This window comes from Aplidium turbinatum, chromosome 16, assembly GCF_918807975.1.
Source record: "Aplidium turbinatum chromosome 16, kaAplTurb1.1, whole genome shotgun sequence".
Classification (NCBI taxonomy): Eukaryota; Metazoa; Chordata; class Ascidiacea; order Aplousobranchia; family Polyclinidae; genus Aplidium; species Aplidium turbinatum.
The window spans coordinates 18,477,181-18,498,613 of record NC_137487.1 but is presented as its reverse complement, the minus strand read 5'-3'; the positions used below and the strand labels follow the sequence as shown (position 1 = coordinate 18,498,613).

The following is a 21,433-nucleotide window of genomic DNA, read 5'->3' as shown; positions in this document are numbered from 1 at the left end:
GAAGCGAAGGCCAAGTTACGCATTTGTGGCGATTATTCAGTCACGGTGAACCCTTCCCTGGAGACCCATCGTCACCCGTTACCCTTACCAGAAGACTTAATGCAAAAGTTGGGTGGTGGGTATGGTTTCAGCAAGATAGACTTGGCTGATGCCTACAATCAGATTCGACTTGGTCCTGACAGTCGAAAACGACTCGCATTAAGCACTCACCGTGGCGTACTTTTACAAAATGTTTTACCTTTTGGCATATCTTCTGCTCCAGGTTATTTTCAGAAGATCATGGACGACCTTACAGCCGACCTTCCAGGGGTCGCAGTCTACCTAGACGACATTCTTGTCAGTGGCACTACTGCTGAGGAGCATCTCCAGAATCTTAGACGGCTCCTCGATCGACTTCACTCAAAAGGCCTGAGGTGTAGGAAAGACAAGTGTAAGTTTGCACAACCTCAGGTAGAGTATCTCGGACACATTTTGTCCAGGCAGGGCATCTCCAAAGGTCCCAAGGTAAACGCCGTACTGGAGATGTCTGCCCCCACTGACGAATCTTCTCTTCGTTCGTTTTTAGGTTCCTTACAATTTTATTCGAAGTTTCTACCGTTGAACGCTTCTACTGTAGCAGAACCACTATACCATCTCACGAAAAAGGACATTCCTTGGAGATGGGGAAAACAAGAGGAAAACTCTTTTGCTCAGCTGAAGCATCATCTATCTACTGATGAGGTTCTTACACATTTCAATGCGTCACTTCCGGTAGGTATCGCATGTGATGCTTCTAGTGTGGGCATCGGTGCTACTTTGTTTCACCGTTACCCAGATGGCACAGAACGGCCTATAGCAAACGTTTCAAAGATATTAACAGCTTCGCAGAGAAACTATAGTCAAATTCAGTCTTCGATGAAGAGGAAAGTGCGGATGACATTGATATCGTCTGCGCTATCGATGCTTTGGATTTACAGGTCCAGACCCCAAATGCTGCCTCACTGCGTAAAGAATCTTCTAAAGATCCTACCATTTCCACGGTAATGCGTTTCATTCATGAAGGATGGCCGGCCAAGTCTTCTCCACAAGACCCGGTCGAACCGTTTCGTAAGTACGCAGACTCTCTTTCTACTTGTTACGGATGTCTACTTTACGGTTCCAGAGTGGTCATCCCGTCCAAACTTCGTCCTTCCGTCCTTCAATTGCTTCATGAAGGACATTTCGGCATTGAGAGAATGAAGCAGTTGGCAAGAACGTCCGTCTACTGGCCAAACATTGACCGAGACATAGCGGAACTTTGTCACAAGTGCAGTACCTGTGGCGAATATCAACCGCAATCTAAAACCCAGGTCCAATCATGGACGGTTCCAGAAGCACCGTGGAGTCGCTTGCACATAGATCATGCGGTAGAATTCATGGGTTACCATTGGTTACTCAGCATTGATGCTTTTTCTAAATACCCATGTATTCATGCTACTACTTCTTTATCTTCAACAGCTACTATCAACCTGCTAGAAGAAGATTTTGCTCATTTCGGCTATCCCCATACTATAGTTACCGATAATGCTACTACTTTTAAATCCACAGAATTTCAAACTTTCTGTAAGGAGAGGGGTATGGTACACATCACGGGTGCACCTTACCATCCGGAAACCAATGGAGCGGCGGAGCGCCTCGTACGTACGTTCAAGCAAGCACTTCGCAAATCTTCCCTACCCCCGAAGCAGGCCGTCTTGGAATTCCTACAGCAATATCGACGCACGCCCACTCCGAGTGGCTACTCTCCAAGCCAATTACTCAACAATCGTCAGATTCGAACCAAGATCGACACGCTTCTCCCTACACCGTCTCAAGTGGTACCCCGACGAAACCCTCACAACACCGACGCCTCCGAAGGTACCAAACGACATTTCAAACCGGGAGATCCCTGTTACGCGCTATCATTCACTCCACGACGGAGCCAGGATCCTCGTTGGGTTCCAGCCGAGGTGATCAAGCGACAGGGTAGCCGAATCTTCCTGGTACGTCTGCTGCCACATGGTCCGACGTGGAGGCGCCATATGGACCAACTGCAACCTCGCTATGCATCATCGGAGGACCAGGAGCCGGGAGATACTCCTGCACCAACAATCGACTCTTCCGCTGTCTCCACCTCAGCCCGAACGAATTCGGACGACACACCGACTGTACCGGAATTCGGGCCACACAACCCACGAAGGTCGAGCCGTCGCCGCAGACCTCCGGCTCGTTTCGGACTTTGAGTTTTATTGTTAATTCGGTGTCTTGTTCATTTTTTATGTTTGTGTATAAAAATTATCGGGGAGGTGTTATAGTCGTCATCTACGTTGAATATATGTAACTCGTGACCAGCGTCACTACATAATCACCGTTCAGCGTTTTCTGGTACAGACGTTGGAATTGATTACCACCGCACTGCGCGTGTAATCAATTGAGCGTTCTGTACCACGTTCCTTAGTTGATTGTTTTGCGTTTCTTTCTTACTATATATTGCGTTGATTTTATGCACTGAATCAGTAAGTAACAAGAGGTAAATGGTTTTCTCACTTGGTTGGCTATCGCTACAATTATTATTGTTTATTTTATATTAAACGTCTGGAAATACAACATTTACGACGGCTCGTCTTCTTCTTATGACATAGTAACTGTGCTTACTGGACCATTTAATAACAACTCCCTATATTATTCTTCCGGAAACTATATGTATCTTTCCCTGATGACTGACTCTTCATACACACGAAACGGATTCCAACTTCGTTACATGGCTGTAATTCCAGAAACTTCATCTGGTGGTTACACAGAAGAACCTACCACTATTCATCCACTACACACAGCAACTGAAGTCGCCGCCAACACTGTTCCAGGTGCACCAAATGCCACCACCATTTCTGGTGAGGCATGTGCTGAGGGAACTTCCATATCGGTATCCGGCAACGATGATGGGTACTTCACTTCACCAAATTTTCCTGATAATTACAATAGGAACTCACAGTGTTCATGGCGCATTTATTCCATGAATGAAGACTTTGTTGTTCGGTTGGACATTGATTCCTTTTTCGTGGAACGTTACGACGAAGTTGATTTTTATGATGGTCCTGATCAGTCCTATCCTCTTATTTTCAATGCTACATACATAAGTGGACCAACAAATCGACATTATTACTCGTCGGGCCGTTACATGTTCATCACTTTTACTTCAGATGATTACTATGAGGGAAGTGGGTTCGCATTTGGTTTTGCAGCTACTTATCCACCTCCCAACAATTAAAGTCGACGTCGTTACTGTTCCGTCACAACAATTCTAATAATTCTTCGATTAGTATCAAAGCCGGCGATTTCGGAACAGTGTACTACATTTATGACAACGATTGTTAGGCCTACATATAGTCCTCAAACTATTACACTAATATTAATAACTTGAATAAATGCTGGTATTTTTCTAATATTGGCATTAATTGGGCTACTACCGTTACTATAACGTGATGTCATTCGACACCGAATATGATGAGGACATGTTGTGTGTTAATTCTACAATCAGTAGCATATAATCGTTATTCAGGATAAGAATCTTCAGGGCTAGAGTGAAACTCATATTATGACACCGGCTTGTTGTATTTACGATTTTTTAAAAGCGAGTCATACACATATTCAGGATTTCGATTACATTGTTATTGGACTTTATGATATCAGTTTCTGAACTTAGGAGTATTTGTACTTGGATATGATGTTGCTTTGTGCAGTGGCTTTTGGCTCTCAAAGTAAGTTAATGTTAATTCTTTTTGAAATGCGCTTTGTCTAATGAAAACAATGCATTGAATCAAACGAGAGGGCAATGTTGTGCACTTCAAATATACTTTGATGTATCGAATAAATATCAGACAGCACCTTTCTTCAAAGTGCAACCTTTATTGCGAAATCATTGATATATACACATTGTAATTACAACATCAATTGCGCAATTTGCCGTACTCCAGCCCTGTATACTGCATTGTTTTACTCCAGAATGCACAGGGGGGTCATTTTGAAGACCTGAGTTGTAGAACTATTCACATTTTATGGAAATTGAGTTTTTACAAAACGGTTCTGTATAGGCTAATGGTCAATGCATGATCCCGCGCATAATTTGATTAAAAATATAACTTAATTTCACTTTAATACACGCTGCTGTTTGCATGAAAATGAAAGATTTGAGTGAAAGTCGTTCATTTAAGTCTCCACGCCCTTTAGAAAGTTTAAAGGCCCTCTAAATCATTCCGGATCGGGCCATAAATTATCCCTTTGGTTCCCTCTATCAACGACACTGGTTAAGCTTTTCTGGCGGAAAACAAACTGAGCTGTTGTTGCTCAACTTGTGGCCCATAGATTACTGGTGGGACATTACATGTTTATGAGTGAGGTGGATGAAGAATGTGTTGAAACACAAAACGATGAACAGTGTGAGGAATGAACTATTAAAAATATCTCTTTTAAGCAAGGTTTACTCTTGGATGAGTCCTAAATACTTAACTTTACTTTACTGCATCATGGTAACTTCTCAAGGGTAAAAAGTAAAGATGATTTCCACGCTTAAAACCAAGTATCGTGAATAACATAAAGTTCTTATTATACCTAGTCTTTGTCATTAACGAGAGCAAGGTGGCTATATCCTTTTTCGTGGCCGCCTTACCTTCAGCAACTACTCCCACTCTATTCAGTGAGCACTATTTTTCAAGAACCAGCTCAAGCCGGGAGTCGAACCAAGATCGTATGATTGTAAAACGAGTGCCTTAGTTTTTGCGCCATCTTGTTAGTACCTGTCCAATCCATCCAGCTAAGTAGTATAGAGGTCCTAGGCGCAGCTAACTTCCTCTTAAATATCTTAGATTAGCAGCTGTTGCGGTGTTCCGGAAATCAATCATTTAGATATTAAGCAATGTTAATAACACATCTCTTAAAATGTGCAACCATGGCCACCTAAAGATACGGCTTGATTTGTCACATTTTGCAGAAATTTCCAGGTTTTTCTAACTTTGGGCGAACGTTTAAATAAATTTTTCTAAAAATTAGATTTTTAAGCTTTCTTTATTCTTTTCCCCAGATGACACAATAGGTTTTAACATCCTCACATGTTGGAAAACAAGGAAAATTTGATTTTGTAGATTTTAGTCAGACTGTTAATTTTCAATAACAGTCTGATTTTGCGTTTTTTAACTTACTTTTTCTCATTTGCTACTGCCTCCCCAAGCCAACAAAAAAGTTTTTTGTCATTAGGAAACCGCAAAAAGTAAAAACATCTCAAAAAATGTCAGTCAAGCACTAGCAGTAGCTGTAATCAAAATCTGCAAAATGTGACAAACAGGCGCATCTCCAGGTGGCCATGGTGCAACCAATTTAAATTAACGCATCTCAGCCAATCTTTTATTACTTTTAAACCACAGGGGAGTTTTTATATATTTCAGTAGTTCTTAGCCAGCAACAAATTACCACTGGGGTTAAATTTCAGGCCGACAATTACAGCAATGATATATTTATCAATAAACGCGCTTGCGTATGATAACAGAAAGGTAAGAGCGAGTTTTGAGCTTCGATGATTTAGATTGGAATTGATTGATTGTAAAAAATCTTTATCCTCGGACTGAAAAAGCCTCTTTGACAGTTTGCTCCGGATAGTTTCGCGTAGGCCTACTTGCAGATGCTTTGAGCCACTGACGCAGGCCCAGTCGCGGAGTTTGAGAGAGTGAAGTTTCCGATTGCTGAAGTGTTATTTTCGGGGAATTATTCCCAAAGGTGGGCAGTAACTAGTTAAAAAAGTAACTAGTTACATAACTAGTTACTTTTTGAGTAACTGTAACTGTAACTTCGTTACTTTTTTCAAAAAGTAACGATAAGCGGTAACTAGCTACTATTTTATCGTTTTTCAACAGTTACTAGTTACAGTTACTTGATTTCCCAAACAAAAATGGGTCGTTTGTTTTTCAGTTTATGGCAGTTTTTTTGTAGTGGTCAAATTATTTGTTTGGGAGAGATTATAGGCATTCGGCGACAAGAAGCAAGGTTGTGTACAGAAAGGAGCTGTGTAAACTGCGAGATAGGATTTTGCGGTGTACCAGCGACAGAAAGGAGGACGCGTAAACTGCGAGGTAGGATTTCGCAGTGTTCTATACGGATTGGTGTCTGTGACGCCACAATCCGTTGTTTGTTCCCCCACTAAGCTGTCTGTTTTTAGAAATTTCAGCTTCTCCTTTTTTGTAAAGCGATTCTTTTTTTGTAGATTGTGATTATATAGCTTTCAACACAGGTAGACGCGGTAGTCAGTAGTGGAAAGTCAAAATGGATTAGTTTTTGTCTAAAGTATCAGAGACTGAAGCAAACCCCTCTGGTAATGCCACCAATATGCCAATATCTGGACATTCTGCAATCAGAAGAGAAGGCATATATGGGTATGACGAGGAAAAGACTACAAGAACTTCGAAACAGCGACAAGGTGGCTGTATGCCTGCCATTACTACCCGATTGTTGAAATCTTTGGAAAACAGATTTGGCCATGTTTTTGATGATAGTGACTGCCAGTTAGCTGCTGCTTTTCACCCACAATTCCGACTTTCTTGGCTTTACAAGGATGAAGAAATTAAGACGCCTCTACATCCCAAAATTGTTAACATATTACAGAACCACAGCAATTTCAACATCGACGATGCAGCAAGCAACAGCGACACTGATGTTGACAGGCATGAAACAGATGACTTTTTTGCTCTGTTATTTGAAAAAAGGAAGTTAGTGCCGCAAAAATTTTAAATGAATTTTTAGAACGTAACCCAACAAAGGCAGTTACGTTTGATGCATTCCCCAATGAAGTCATGAGGCGTTTGTTCTTGCGTCCGCCCCGTTAGCTCAGTGGTTACGCGTCGGGCTCAAGATCACGCGGCGTTGGTTCGACTCTCGGGGTGTGCGCTTGAGCAACGCATTTCAGGACTGCTCTCCATTCAGCGGCACCTAGTGAATGGAATAATTTCTCGGCAACAACACTTCAACAATCGGAAAACTTCACTCTGCCAATCTCGGTAACCGGCCCTGCGTCAAGAGCCTCTACAAGTATGCGAACAAGTACCAGGAATAACCTATCAAGGCTTTGTCAGTCCGAAGATAAAGATTCAAAAACCATTCAAAAACCAAACCATACAATACCCCTATCCCCTCCAGTGCTGCTGTTGCAAGACTGCTCTCTCTTGAAAAGGATATTTTGGAGCCAAAGCAAGCTGGACTTAGCGATCAACATTAATTTTGAAATATTGATGTTTCTGAAAGGAAATTGATGTTGTGACTCTTCGTTCGTTTTAGATACCCGTATAAAAATATTGACACGCTCTATTGCTTATCACGGAGTGTCCTGTGCATGTCGTTTTTTCAATTTTTTATTGTTTGATATTCGGTTGGCGGACGTTTTGGTTTTGGGGTCGTTTTTTTCAATTTTTTATTGTTTTCTATTCGGTTGGCGGACGTTTTGGTTTTGGGGTTAGATTATGGATTCTTAGAAGCATTATAGTATGTGGACAGCTAGCAGAGTGGTCGCTGTTTTGCAGTTAGGCAACAGCTACGAACAAAGTATCATCTTGCCCTTTATCATGTATTTTTCAACTTGTACTTCATAGAAAGAAGAATAGTTGTAGATCAGTACTCATATACATCCATTTTCTTTGAAAAGTAACTGTAACTAGTAACTGTAACTGTAACTAGTTACTTTTTAAAAAACGGTAACTGTAACTGAAACTAGTTACTTTTTGAGCGAAGTAACTGTAACTGTAACTCAGTTACTTTCAAAGTAACTAGTGCCCACCACTGAATTTATTCCATACATTAGGTGCCGTTGAATGGAGAGCAGTCCTGTAAAATGCATTGCTCAAGCGCACACCTCGAGAGTCAAACAAGCGCCACTTGATTTTGAATTTTCTTTGTTTGTATAGTGAAGCACAGGGCCGGATTTAGCCTAAGTGCTGATGATGGCGAATGAGCAATCTTTCCAGGCTAGATTGGAGGGCAGGAAATCCTCAGCCACTCAGCAGTCTCGTCGTCCAGGACCCTCAGACCAAGCGCACCGTGTGGAGGCCGGTGGGTTAGGCAGTGGTGGATGACATGATTTGCGGTCTGATCCGTGGCACCACACTCGCATTCTGGTGAAAGAGCCAGGCCCCACTTGTGCATGTCCGAACGAAAGCGGCCGACGCCAGTTCGCAGGCGGTTAAGCCTGACCCACGCAAGCCCTGCGAGGGACATCCCTGGTGGACGGGGATCGGCGTCGGGTATGAAGTCACGGAGCGTGGAGGTGTGATTTTGCCACTCCGTGTTCCACATGTGGTTCGTCCTGTGTGCCGCACTTAAACCAAGTTCTTCTGCGTTCTTAAGTAGCTGTTGTGCGGCAGGCACAAAGGGGCGTCTTGATTTCATCCGCTGCTTCATAGGTGGTGGTCGCTTGAATGTTGCATGGAAGAGATGGTCGGGGTCCAAAGCGCGGCGAGCGAGAGAAATCGTGGCTCCTTTACGGCGTAGCTCAGCCGGTTGGATGCCTGCTAGGATGAGTAGGCAGTCCGTTGGAGTGGGACGCAGGCATCCAGTCACAGTACGCAGTGCGTCGTTGATGGCGGTATCAATCTGGTGGGTGTGAGAACTGCGACACCAGACCGGCGCGCAGTACTCAGCGGTGGAGTGAACAAGGGCTAGGGTAGCTGTACAAAGAGTTTTAGCACCAGCTCCCCAGCCGGAACCCGCCAATCGCCTCAAAAATGCGACGAGTGTAGATAGTTTTTTGCGTAGTGACTTCAAGTGCCGGCGGTACGTGAGTGACCTGTCCAGGGTTATGCCGAGGTATGTAGGTTCGGCACAGTAGGGCAGGCGCTCCCCATCAATGTTGATGTTTATCTCACGCTGTGCCTCCCGGTTGTTCAGGTGGAAGGCCGCCGACACTGTCTTTGACTTGCTGAGCTGTAGCTTCCATTTCTGGATGTATGCTGATAGTGTTTGCATGTCTTGGCTGAGGTTCCTCTCCACTGACTGCCAGTTTCCTGCTGAGTGCAGGAGTGCCAGGTCGGTGAACAGGAGAGGAGCCAAGACTGATACCTGTGGGACGCCGTTTTTAAGTCGGCGTAGTCTGCTTTGACGACCGCTACCGGTTGTGAGGGTAAAACTGCGGTTTTGCACAAGTTCCATCATCATATGGACCATGTGTCTGTCAGGGAGCAGACGGAGTAACTTGCACGTAAGGCCGCTATGCCATACGGTATCATAGGCAGCCGTGAGATCAACAAACACGGCGCCAGCCTTCTTCTTAGCCGAGAAGCTGTCCTTAATGTCTTGGGTCATAAGTGTGACCTGATCTTCGGTTGATCGTCCGTGTCGAAAACCAGCTTGTTCACGGGGGAGCTGCGGATCTATTATTGGTTCGACACGGACATAGATGAGTCTCTCGAGAATCTTGAAGGGGATGCAGAGCAGTGAGATTGGACGGTAGCTCTTCGGGTCCCCTGGGCCAGGGGGCTTCTTCGGCTTAGGAACTGCAACCACAAGGGCTATTCTCCAGATTCTGGGAATTCTCAGGTGGCGCAAACAGCAAGAAAGAAAGTCTTTTTTTAACCAGGACCTTAAGGAGGCAGCAGCATGGATTATCAACTCCGGGCATAGGTGGTCAGGGCCCGGGGCTTTACCAGTTGGGTAATATCAACTTATCCACAGATGTTCAGTGGGTCTCCTGGAAGAGAATAACGAGGGCCTGATGTTTTGTGGCCAGATACTCGATGATGCTGAGCTTGCTGACCGGAATGCCCTCGGTGTTCAGCTGCAGTACGGTGGGTCGTCGGGACTTTTCGACAGAGGAACTGCCTAAGTGCTGCCCTAGGCAGATAAGAAAAGTGCCACCCCCACAAAAAAAATTTCGATGGTGATTTTCGATTTTTTGATACAACACAGGCACTTGTTCTCATTTGTCCTCAATGCCGCTATTTTTATAAAGCTTCATGAAACTAAAGTTCTTTCGTAAACTAATCTTACTTTTTGGCTTGTTTACATACTTGAAGCATCAAGGCAAGTACACAAAATAGCCTGCAACTTTTCTATCAACCTAACATTGACTAAAAACATTTTTTCTAGGCTCCTTTAAATCTACTAACAGTGAAACAAACCGAACAAAGATTAATACAAATTGCACAGACAAAGCCTAGTCCTCCATACTAAGCGAGACAGATAACTAAAAGAAGCGATAAGCAGCACATATTGTTGAAAACCAATCAAGCGTGAAGTACTTTAGGAGCGATGACTTGCCGCACTGTTAAATGTGTGTGATGTGATAACATATTAATTAATTGCTATATATCTGAATATATCTGTTGTGAATTATTATATTCACATACAGTATTATCAATGTAATATATTCGTATATTTTGCCCCCCCCCCCCCCCTATAATTTTTCGCCCTAGGCAACTGCCTACTCTGCCTACTGATAAATATGGCCCTGGTGAAGCACTTGGCCTGCTGAGCAATCGGAACAATGATTTTGATTATCTTAAATCTAAACACAAGTATGTGATTAATACGTAAACAGAACATCTGAGAGACTCAAAAAAAAGGCTATGGCATCTGCTAAAGTCTAAAACCAAGCATGACAGAAAAACACGACCAAACAGTGACAGTTGCCATGAATATTGAACATTTTAACGTTATAACAATTGTCAAAACGAAAGACTATTTGTCACGATATTTTCGGTTTGAATATATTTCGTAACTAAATTCGTGACAGTTTGAAAATTTTCTTGTATGCTTGCAAGAATCAGCCTAACGAACTTAAACAGCAAAATTTGCGAGTTAAATGTGGTTGGTGATGAAGGTGTTGTAGGCTATATACTGCTGGCCAAGCGATTTGAATGAACCTTGTTCTTTTAAAGCCTAGTGGCAATGGTATGAAGCAAAGCTCTCAAGAAAAGCAACGACAAAGTTGCCTTCCAACAGAAATTGAAAATTTGCTTCGCGATTGCTGGCGTTACCAAATAGCCTACTCTTGTTAAGCTACCAATCATGAGGTTAACATGTTAGGTTGCTGTACAATATAGGTTACATTTACTCATGTTAGGTTGCTGTACAATATAAGTTACATTTACTCATGTTAGGTTAGATTACCAACCACGCAGTTCTTCTAGGATCCGAAATGTAACTCAAGTGATATGTCACCGCTGCCTAGCTACGACCAGAGCTAAAGATGCAACAAAGTAATTTAAGTGAACCATAACAACAAACAAAACAGTAGCCTCTTGCTAATGTTGTTCAGCAACAGGTGGTCGATTGAGCCCAGTATGAACTGCTGAACGGAGGTGCAGCCAGGCCTGGATTAACCATTGTGCTAGGGTGTGCTAAAGCACAGGGGCCCCGCAGACAGAGGGCCCCATCTGAGCTTTCTCAGCATAGAGTGTGATAAACTGCGACTTCTCAATTTTGATGCTATCCTTAGTCCTTACAGACTTTGCAGCAAAGAAAGCCAGAAAAAAGTCGTTTGGCTGAATTTCATGTTAGTTTTCTAAATCCTATTGGTAGTTAGTAGTGAATGAAAGAGCAGTTTAGAATAGAAATTCAGAATAACCTTTCATTGCAATTTGCAGTGTAGTGTGCAGTACTAACAGTGGTCCCTTACTACAATGTTTTCCCTCGCACGGTTTCGTTGATTTAATATGTGTGATTTACTGATTTTGCATCCATTATAACGTAAACATTGTTGACTTAATTTGCACATGCTTATTTAATCATCGATCACGTGCTATTTCAAAGTTATCTAACTTAGGCTACCTATAAGCAAGGCTCGGTTTCCTCTGCAAGCGAAACTAGCTTACTTCCATTACGCTCCACGTAAGCTGGCAAGGGCTCTTAAAAATGCATTAGCACAGGGGCCCCATTTGACCTTAATCCGGGCCTGGGTGCAGCTTATATAGGCTAAGGTTTAAAGTATTTAATTTTTAGAAAAAGAATTAAAAATACTACTCAAAAAAGTTTGTAAAGAATTAGCGTAAAGAAAGAACGCTGTACTTTATTCACTGGGTGGTTGGTAGAATAAGTATAATAATTCTAATTTGTATAGTCTAAGAAATACTAAACCAAGGTCAAGAATCTCAAACAATTGAGTTATTTGCTTTGATCAAGGATTTCTGCTGTAGTGTGCAGACCACCTCATGGTATGGACAAGGCCTCTGAGAGAAGTTTTCACTAAGAGTACGAAGAGTCATTCCGGGCCCCCCTCTCACTCCGGGCCCCTTTCGTCTTGGGCAAAGCGTGATGTTTGCTTAGGCGTATTGCACACCATACAACATTTTACTGCAGAATTAGACATCTGTGCAAAATAATAGTATCAGGTTGCAGTAAAACTTGTACAGCTTTAACCGTATTAAGACTGGGGTTGGGCATAATGTGCCCACGCTAATTTCAAACGAATGTATTTTAATGGGCATACGTGCTAATAAGCTGAAATTTCTTGACTTTTCCTAAATATTACTTGGCTAAATGTATTTAAAGTTTCGTGGCTATACCTGATTCGGTTTGGAAGATATTCTACTGTTTTAGCATGTACCTTGAAATATTTCATTGATTTGCTCCTGGAGTGAGAGCAGATTGCGCTTGGTTGGTTTCTTTTATAAAAAGAGTGACAGATCATCGATCGTTTATTCAAAGGCGCCAAGCCGCCAAGCCGAGTCGCCTAATGAGTTTATCGCGCTTGTAATTTGATTAGTTGTGAAGAAGACACTGCATGATGATTTGCGTCTGGTGTAAATTGCATACAATTACGTCTGTCTCTGACTGAAACAAAACCATTTATTTTACGCAACGGATATATTCTTCTTGGAATAACCTCCTTCAAAGTTTGGTTGCTTTGTCTAGCAGTTTTTAGTCTTTAGATGTCCCTCTATTGTGAAATTGGCGAAATGAAGCAGATATCGACAGAATAAAACAACAATATGTTGATGAAATGTATTTTGAAAATGAATTCGCATATGTATATGAAGGAATTTCGAACTAGATAAGTTGTCTAATACAAGCCAAGTGCATCACTTTACTAATTGGGGAATGGTATATAATGCTATGAATGATATCCCAGACAGCAAATCAAACCTTTTTTACATAAATTTAACATCTGCAGACGTTGAATCAATGTAAAAAAGGTTTGATATGCTGTCTGGGATATCTCTAACCTCGTACAAGCCTGATGGCAGCAAGTGCCATGTTTTCATCGATTCAATATCATCAGCTGTTGAATCGATTTAATAATCGACAAGTTTGCGATGAGAGAGTGCTTGCACACGATTGCCTATACTATAGGATTCTTATATCGAATCAACGTTAGACGAGTTTGATTTATCGTAAAATTGGCTGCCTCCAATGACTGCACAAGTGGACATCGCTTATTGTTATGTTTCAAAAGATAAGTGCTGTTACAACAGCACATTGCTGTTTCAGCTTTGATTTATTATCATCATGGTTGAACCGATGTAAAACGACGTAACTCGTGGGTATAGAATGCGAAAAGTCTGTAACTTTATATTTCCGCACTACGTTTTTGTTTTGGATTTGTTTTTTGCAGAAACGTGGTAAATAAACAATTCCTGATTTTGCTAATTGAATTGTTCTAAACATCGGCAAACCGTTGCAATTTATACCCAGCTCGAAAACTCGGTAAGTTTGGCATTAGTTCTACGTTGCTAGACGTTGAATCAACATAAATATGACAGATTGTACGGGCTGTGTATCACCGTGTAAATTGAGTAACAGCGTGATTTGTTTCGTTTTTCACTCTGAAATGCATCAGTATATTGGTAATGGAGCCTTCTTATTTGAAGCAACATTGTAATAATGTAACAGTGGTGCATTTTTTTCTGAAGCCTCAAAGAAGTTCACCCTCAGCCGCAACGGCTACGGTACACAACCCAGTCAGCAAAGATGGTCCTTGTTACATTGATTCAGCGTCTGCAAACGATGAATCAATGTAAAAAGGACCAGTTTTGCTCGCTTGAAAGCCATGCATAAGGATAAGCTGGTTTACATTGGCGCGCGAGAACAACCAGCAAAATTAATTTAGTCGAGTGTTGTGATGCCAAATAAAAGATTTCACAGCACGGGCGGCCGCTACGCATCATCGTAAACCGACTCTATCATGCCACTAGCAAACATACAAAACAAACCGTGGTTTTTGTTCAATGATTTTGATGTAACGCAGATGTTCAATCGATATAACTCGCTCGCTGTAATACGGTATTCAATAGAATCAACGTCTTGTGATTTCATTTGCATTTGATCATGTTTTCCTGTTTTCAAATCCCACCATTGTTACGCAGATCCAACGTCAAACGACGTAAAATCGACGTAAAAACGTTGCTGCGATTGAAACAAACAGAAATAAAACCATTTCCATGTGCTTGTTCTCCACTGACAAATCGGTCATTTTTACGTTGATTCAACAACTAAAAACGTTGTCGACGTACAAATGGTCAATTTTTCTCTGTAGGTTGGTTGACGTATTTCGACAGTTCTTCTACTTATTTGTTCTTACATCCTATTGTTCACGTTATAATCACGCAATAAGTTAACGATAATGGCATAATTTATTAACCCATCATTCAGTTCTACGAATGATATTTGTAGTTGTAAAACACCAAAGATAGAAATGTTTGCTTTGAAATTACTTCGATTTTCGAAACTGTGCCCATTCAACGTTGCAAATCAACAAAATAGTAAATAAAGCACAGTACGCCATAACTCTAGCCTTGCATACAAGATGTAGGCTACACACATAGCCTACTATTTCAGCCGTCATCACGCATAATCAAATGTGCTAATACTTGTTTACAATAAGGTAGTCCAGTAAATACAAACAAAATAACTTTTACATGTGAATCCTCACTAAAATATTATTGAAGCAGAAACGCTATTTACTGCACAATACGCGTAGCCTATTGCAATTTGCAATGAGAAACACTTAATCACATGACGATATTTTATAATGTAATTAGCTGCATTGAATCCACGTTTATTGAAGGTTATTTACATTCACCGTTGCTTTTCAGCTAGAAAATCGCCCATTTTACGCCCAATCGGTGTGACTGTGAATTATTTCCAGCTTGGGTGCCACGCATGCGGAAAGAATATTAGAGACTTGTCGAGAGATCAAATTTCGCTATTTCGTGTGTCGTATATACAGGACATATGTATCGTATTTAAACGACATAGTTTGCAGGTTCTGATATTGTACGTCGATATCGACAAGAGAAAATGATGAAACAACAGCTACACGAAAAGTTACGTACGTATTTATAGGGAGAAACCACAAACAAAATCGTTTGTTAGTGCGAGTACGACGTACTAAAAACAGTATTTATAAATTGCTGAAAAAAATATGCATTTGCTTAATGATTATTACGTCATGATTATTACGTCTTACAATTGTTAGCTGTGTAAGAATATATTTTTTGCGGCTTGTTGCCAAATCTGCCTACATCTCTAGCAACACTTGTTTCCGATCTTCGCATCTTTCCAAACAAACTGAAGTCAAATAAACAATTTTCACGTCTAAGCACTGTGGTCAAACGTGGAGTCGATATAATAATGTCGCACTTTTGCCGGTTGGATAATTACAGAATAAATAAATTCTCGACTGTTGATGAGCCGTTGTGGTTGTTAGTGTGAGAGACAGAGCGCAAAGTGTGATTACCGTGGGAATACCGTGACGTCATTATCTCAAGCAGAGCAAGTTAAAGCCTTGTTTCTTTATTATAATTTACACCTAACTTTGGCGATTTGACTCCTGTCTAATAAATCTATTATAGCTATAGATATACACATGATTCGAAGACACGTTTGAATTTTTGGAAAGTCAGATAAATTTTCTTTCAATTGGTAAAATATCTAACTGACAGCATGCATATCAAAGGCGTAATAAACGTTCAAAAATGGTGGGCACTTTATGCCCCCCCCCAACTCAGGGAATCCCTTGAGAGCCCAGTCTGAATACGGTTAATGTAAAATTTTCAAACTTAGTTATTTATCTTAAATGTAGCCTATAATTATTCCAAATGAGGACACTATGTGATGTCGAAAACGTTGGATTTAGTAGTGTTTTATTGTTTTTTTTGTGTTTAATAAAAAATGTTAAATCTGTTAACGTTATAGGCTACTGAGTGTTATATGTATCTGGTACAACAAGTCAAGCTCGCTACCAAGGCTGAAACATAACATCTGGTTAAAACATATATAAAATTAATCATCTGACCAATAACCTTCCTTCATTAACTTTTGCATTCACTACATGCTTAGCAGAGGTACCGTAAATGAAGTCACTTTTTTTTTACTTTGGCTCCGCCTCCGAAAGTATTGACTCTGGCTCCTGCTACAACTCCTAAATTCATTTTGCAGTGAAATAAGCGTAAAACTACCTTTTTCAAATAGCTATTAAAAAACACAAAAAAGCCCAAAAGCACCCGGGCTTTTAAAAAAAAATCTGGCGGGTTAGGCAATCTCAACCCTGCTTTTGGTAAACTATGCCCCCCCTCCCCGGACAGGAGAATAACCAACTTTTTTGATTTAATTTAAGGTGCTTTTAACAGAACATTTTTATTGTAAAGCATTAAATCACCACTTTGGACCCCTAATTTGCGCCCAATGCACTTAGTTACCTTTCCGGGCCTTCTTGCTACATTACCACTAAAGAATAACAACTTTTATGCTTGAATTTCGTTGCTTAGGATGGTTTTAACCAAACATTTTTGCTCGTAAACTATAAAATCACAATTCCGGGCCCCAACAATCACAGGCCTGGGCCCTCAAAGATACGCCGTACCCTCCGTACCCCCCTCTCATAGGCCCTGGGTATGGAAGGCCTAGTCTCCATTGAAGATGACTTCAGGCAGTGGTTAACCGACGGGTGCCCTGACAAAGCAATAACACGAGAAAAAGAGCTATTATTGTGCAACCCAAAATGCATTTTCAAATCATCAATAATTTAGTAGTTCATTTTTTAGCCTACATGTGAGTGAATTGGATCAACTACTTCTTCTCAAAGATGATAGAGCTTCGGTAGAGAGTTTGTTTTGTTGTACCATTATTACCATAAGCACACAAATCCGAGTGAAGTAACCAGAGTTGACACATTTACGTTTATAGTGTCCTCGTCAGGAATAACAATTATAATTTCATCTAGGCCTACATCTGATCAACAAAATACTTGGATCTAGTTAAAGAATGACACTATAAATGCTTTTAATACTGCAAAATATGCTCAATGTCAAGCGAACAGTCACGTAGAGCAAATTACATCAAATTCGGTAACTAATGGCTACTCGCTGTTAAGGTTTTTAATAAGCAACTGAATTTGATGTAGTTAAAGATAAGATTTATAAAAAAAATTATATAATTCTCGATGATCATGTACGTAGCCGATAGAGAGCCTTTGATGACCCAAGTGCCGAGCTTGTGGGTCTCGCTGGTGTTTCTAGTGTCGTCCAATGTTCCAAAGCACTTTTAGTTGCTTCATTGACTTATGTTGAGAATTGAACAAAAATGTTGTTCGTCATTTTCCCTTTGCACGCCTGCGATTCATGTACTTTGTTGACGGTTTACATGTCAAGGGTGACTTCGTCTTAATATTGAGCGCAAAAAAAAAGAAAAGCATTCTGCAATGGTTCAGCGCTAAAACGTTTTTATTGCTGTCTCTCACGACACGATACGCTTCGTGAGGAACAGCTGCCATTGTTGCGTCACGGTGTACCATTATTTAGCAGAAATCTGATCTAAAATGTCTGAAGCGGGTGATTGTGGCTCAAAAAGTAAAAACCATTGCAAGCTATACACAAAATGAGAAGTGGAAAAAAGATTCTTAGCAGATATCAAAACGACGGCAAGGCGCTATGCAAACGACTTGAACAGAAAGCAGGGTTGCGTAGAATAGACCAGTAGGCTATAGGACCAAGGGCTGTCTTGTAAAGTAAAAATCAAAAATCAATTTTATTTAATTTTGGTTTCACATAGGCCTAAGGTACGTTAGACAAAAGCAGTGTATGAAATACATGACTTTCAAAAGACAATAGATGAACGCTATGATAACGAATGAGCAGTTGACTATCACGCAGTTTACAAAAAGTTTCAGCAGCATTTCACAAGCTCTTACAAAGAAGATGCTTGTTGCAAGCATACATCAGTTCAACTCAATGATTATTCGGAAATCATCTCAGAATATGATCGCAGGAGTATTAAATGACAATGTCGTTATAAAATTAGTGGAAAATTGCACACTGAGTGTACAAAAGAACAGGAAAAAAGCAATAACACAATTTCAAAAATTGCTGCATGCTATATTTTTGTCGCATTTGCATAGCAAATGATATTTGCAATTTTGCATGCATGAGTGGTCTTCATATGATCACACAGCAACCTCACCAGGTAAATCAAAGTAAAACAGTGAGAACATATTAGTTGCGCCGTATCACGTGACAAATGGGGCGTAAAAAAACGATTGTGATCCATACAACTATTGCTTTTAATCTTACAGCTTTGTATCGTGTTATCTTCAATATTATGCTATATGTTACGTGAATATTAGTAGGCTACTATATTATGTCATCTGTCGGCTACATCACCAAGTGGTGGGAACTCTGGTTCGACACCGCTCAAAAGCACCCGACTGTGTCTTTGGCAAGACACTTTAATGGCATGGTTGAAAGTGGGTTACTAAATGTTCCACTATCAGGTGATGTTGTTTGGTTTTTGTTACAGTGACCCCCGTTATTCTGTTAATATTTAACTTGAAATGTAAAACGTTGCATTTTGCATTGTAGTATAAAGCTAATGTTCAGCAACAGCTCAATATTTTGTTACTTGAAAATTCATTTGCTGGTCTCAGATATAATTGAAGGAGGTTTTCATGATCAAAGACATTAGAAGCTCTTTATCCCTTTACCATCATCATTGAAGATGGTGTTTGACTTGACGTTACAGTTTTAAAGAACGCACACTGGAGCGGGGAATGGAAGGAAAGCGTTTATTTGGATTGTTTTTGTCTTTATTGAGCGGGGCAGCCATAGCTTCAGGAGCTGTATTTTTCCAGTTGGCCACTACAGTTACAGCCACACAACAAAGTTTTTTAAATGGTGTTATGGCTTTTGGATTGACTTTGCCCGACCTTACTGTCAAAGCTGCTAAACGTCAAAACGAGACATTGACTTTGGCCTTTTTATTCTATCTTAGTATGTACGGTATATTTGGATTTTTTGCCTCATTCTTGTCTTTTTTATCCTTTGCTTATCTTTCTTCTTCTGGTGATACATTGGCAATTGCGGGCTCCTATTTAATATGGACGATGGTTCTAGCAAGAATATTTTTGAAGGGTGAGTTTGTGTTAAATTTTAAGCTACTTGCTCGCAAAAAAATTAACTGAAAATCGAAATCTGTGAAAGATGTTGTTGCATAAACTTATCTGTAGGTGGTTTTATTGGGAAAATAAAAATGTGTAATGAAGGCTCTGTGTATAATAACACGTTGCTTTTTTCTGGTAGCTGCTATACTAAGCGTTGTGCCATTTTGCTGCTGAACAGACAGTTTGTACCTAATTCAACTCAAAAAAGTCAGTTGTACTGACTGACGAAACGTCGGAATTGAAGCTGGTTATCATTGTCAACATCAATCAATTTATTTTTCGTCATTAACGCGTTTGGGACGAAAAAGATACTACTAACTACAAAAGTCGATATAGACCTACCAGCACGTTAATGAACGGAAAACACGTTAAGTAACATCTTGCGGTACGGTAGCCTAGTCTGCAATCACCAGAGCAATTCTTTATTTTTTCAGAAAAGCACAACTTGCCAGAAATTGTTTTAGCCGTTTTGACAGTCATTGGGGTTGTCCTGGTGTCACGGCCTGCCTTTTTGTTTGGATCGGAAACGACTCTTCAGCTTAATTCCAACCGAACTTTGGGAGTTCTCTGCGCGATAATGGCATCCATCGCAACAGCGGGAAGAATCGTGACGTCACGAAAACTCGGAAGTCACGTCACTGTGTCGTCACAAATGTTGTCATCGTCAATCGTTTCTTTCGTGGTTTTGCCAATTTATTGGTTCATTGAAAGTGACGGCATGTTTATTCCATGTATTCAAGATATTAGCTTGGCTGTTTTGTCAAGTATTTGTGTACAAACGACTTCAGTGCTTTGCATTTTGGCACTAAGGTTTGAACGCTCGGGTCCAGTAGCAATGGCATATAGCTTACAAACTTTCTTTGGTTATATGTTTGACGTTTTGGTGTTCCACATCACACCAAGTGTGACTAGCATAGTTGGGGCAATTTTGGTGCTGCTTGGAACTGTAGGACCAATTCTAATTACAGTGCTTAGCAATAAAAGCAGCGCAAATTTTTCAAACAAAAATAAACAAATTCCTAAATTATGACGCAACGCAGCCATCGCTGAAGTAAGAGAAAGAAGCTTTTCTTGGATTAGCTAAGCAACATCCACACCAGCAAATGAACTTGTATAATGGTACATGGACACTGATTGTGTGAAAAGGCACTGCAATTATGCAAGGATAACTTTTTGCCTTAAAAAGCACTTAATTTTGTTTGTTTAAATGAAAGCCTTTACTTTTTATTTGAAGTTGCTTTTAGGTAGCAGTTTGTTATATTATGAAAGCACATATGAAATTGTTGTTGTTTAATGTTCATATGCATTGCCGTCATTGCATTATTAACTTGTTTGCTTATGTCATGCACAGGTATTAAAACTGCTTGTTGCAGAAACAGAGTATTTTAGATATATTGTTGAAAGCTTGCAAAGCTTCAGCAATTCCGTATGATATAGAAAGATATTTTACAGCACCGTACATGACTAAACACTTTTAGCATTTACCGAAATAACTTAACAATGTACAGTACTAATGGCCAATTCCGGTGCTTAGTCAAGAAAACCAGAACAGGCATTGGGAGGCAAAAGCCTCGTCGTATTAGTTTTGCCCTATAGGAAAAAATTCGCTTTTAAAGCTATGATTCTTGCTCACACAGCAGCTCAGTATCCTTCACAAAAATTAGTTTTGACGCCTCTACGCCCAATTTGTGTTGGAATGATACGTTTTCCTTCTTATTATTACACAATTTGCAATCATTTCACGCATTTTGACTCAGTACATAAGTTTTGTGCCGCTTTACATGAAAATATACATTTCTGAAAGAAAACGTGGTCCTTTTACTAACTGATGGGAAAGACTCTCTCTTCATAGAATCTCCTCAAAGACCAAGAGGTAGCATGCGAGAGAAAGGATAAGAAATTTTTAACTTAAAATGTGGATAAAGACGTCCGTGGTAAACATATACCAGTACTTTGTTATCCACTTGAAGTTGGACAATTTTGTTTATGTGTATTTTATAAAAAAAAAACTGCATTTAAACATAACATGATAAA

The 21,433-nt window shown here is 40.4% G+C and overlaps 2 protein-coding genes across 2 annotated transcripts in view; both read left to right on the top strand.

Annotated features, from left to right (window-relative positions):
- LOC145785284 (cubilin-like) overlaps positions 1-4,152 on the top strand; it is a 34,842-nt gene extending 30,690 nt beyond the window's left edge. The window contains exon 9 of the mRNA XM_082596957.1: positions 2,606-4,152. Coding sequence (XP_082453083.1) covers positions 2,606-3,265 — 660 coding nt within the window. The 3' untranslated portion in view covers positions 3,266-4,152. The remainder of the gene's footprint in view (positions 1-2,605) is intronic.
- Positions 4,153-18,769: 14,617 nt separating this feature from the next.
- Positions 18,770-21,195, top strand: LOC145785089 (solute carrier family 35 member G1-like). The gene is made up of 2 exons (XM_082596789.1): positions 18,770-19,370; positions 19,834-21,195. Exons 1-2 carry the CDS (start codon positions 19,010-19,012, stop codon positions 20,427-20,429), a joined length of 957 nt encoding a protein of 318 aa, XP_082452915.1. The 5' UTR covers positions 18,770-19,009; the 3' UTR covers positions 20,430-21,195.
- Positions 21,196-21,433: the final 238 nt, after the last annotated feature.

Excerpts from the sequence above, each read along its gene's own strand:
- LOC145785089 (XM_082596789.1), top strand. The coding sequence starts at position 19,010 with ATGGAAGGAAAGCGTTTATTTGGATTGTTTTTGTCTTTATTGAGCGGG. Across the intron at positions 19,371-19,833 it reads AGCAAGAATATTTTTGAAGG|AAAAGCACAACTTGCCAGAA; the intron begins GTGAGTTTGTGT and ends TTATTTTTTCAG.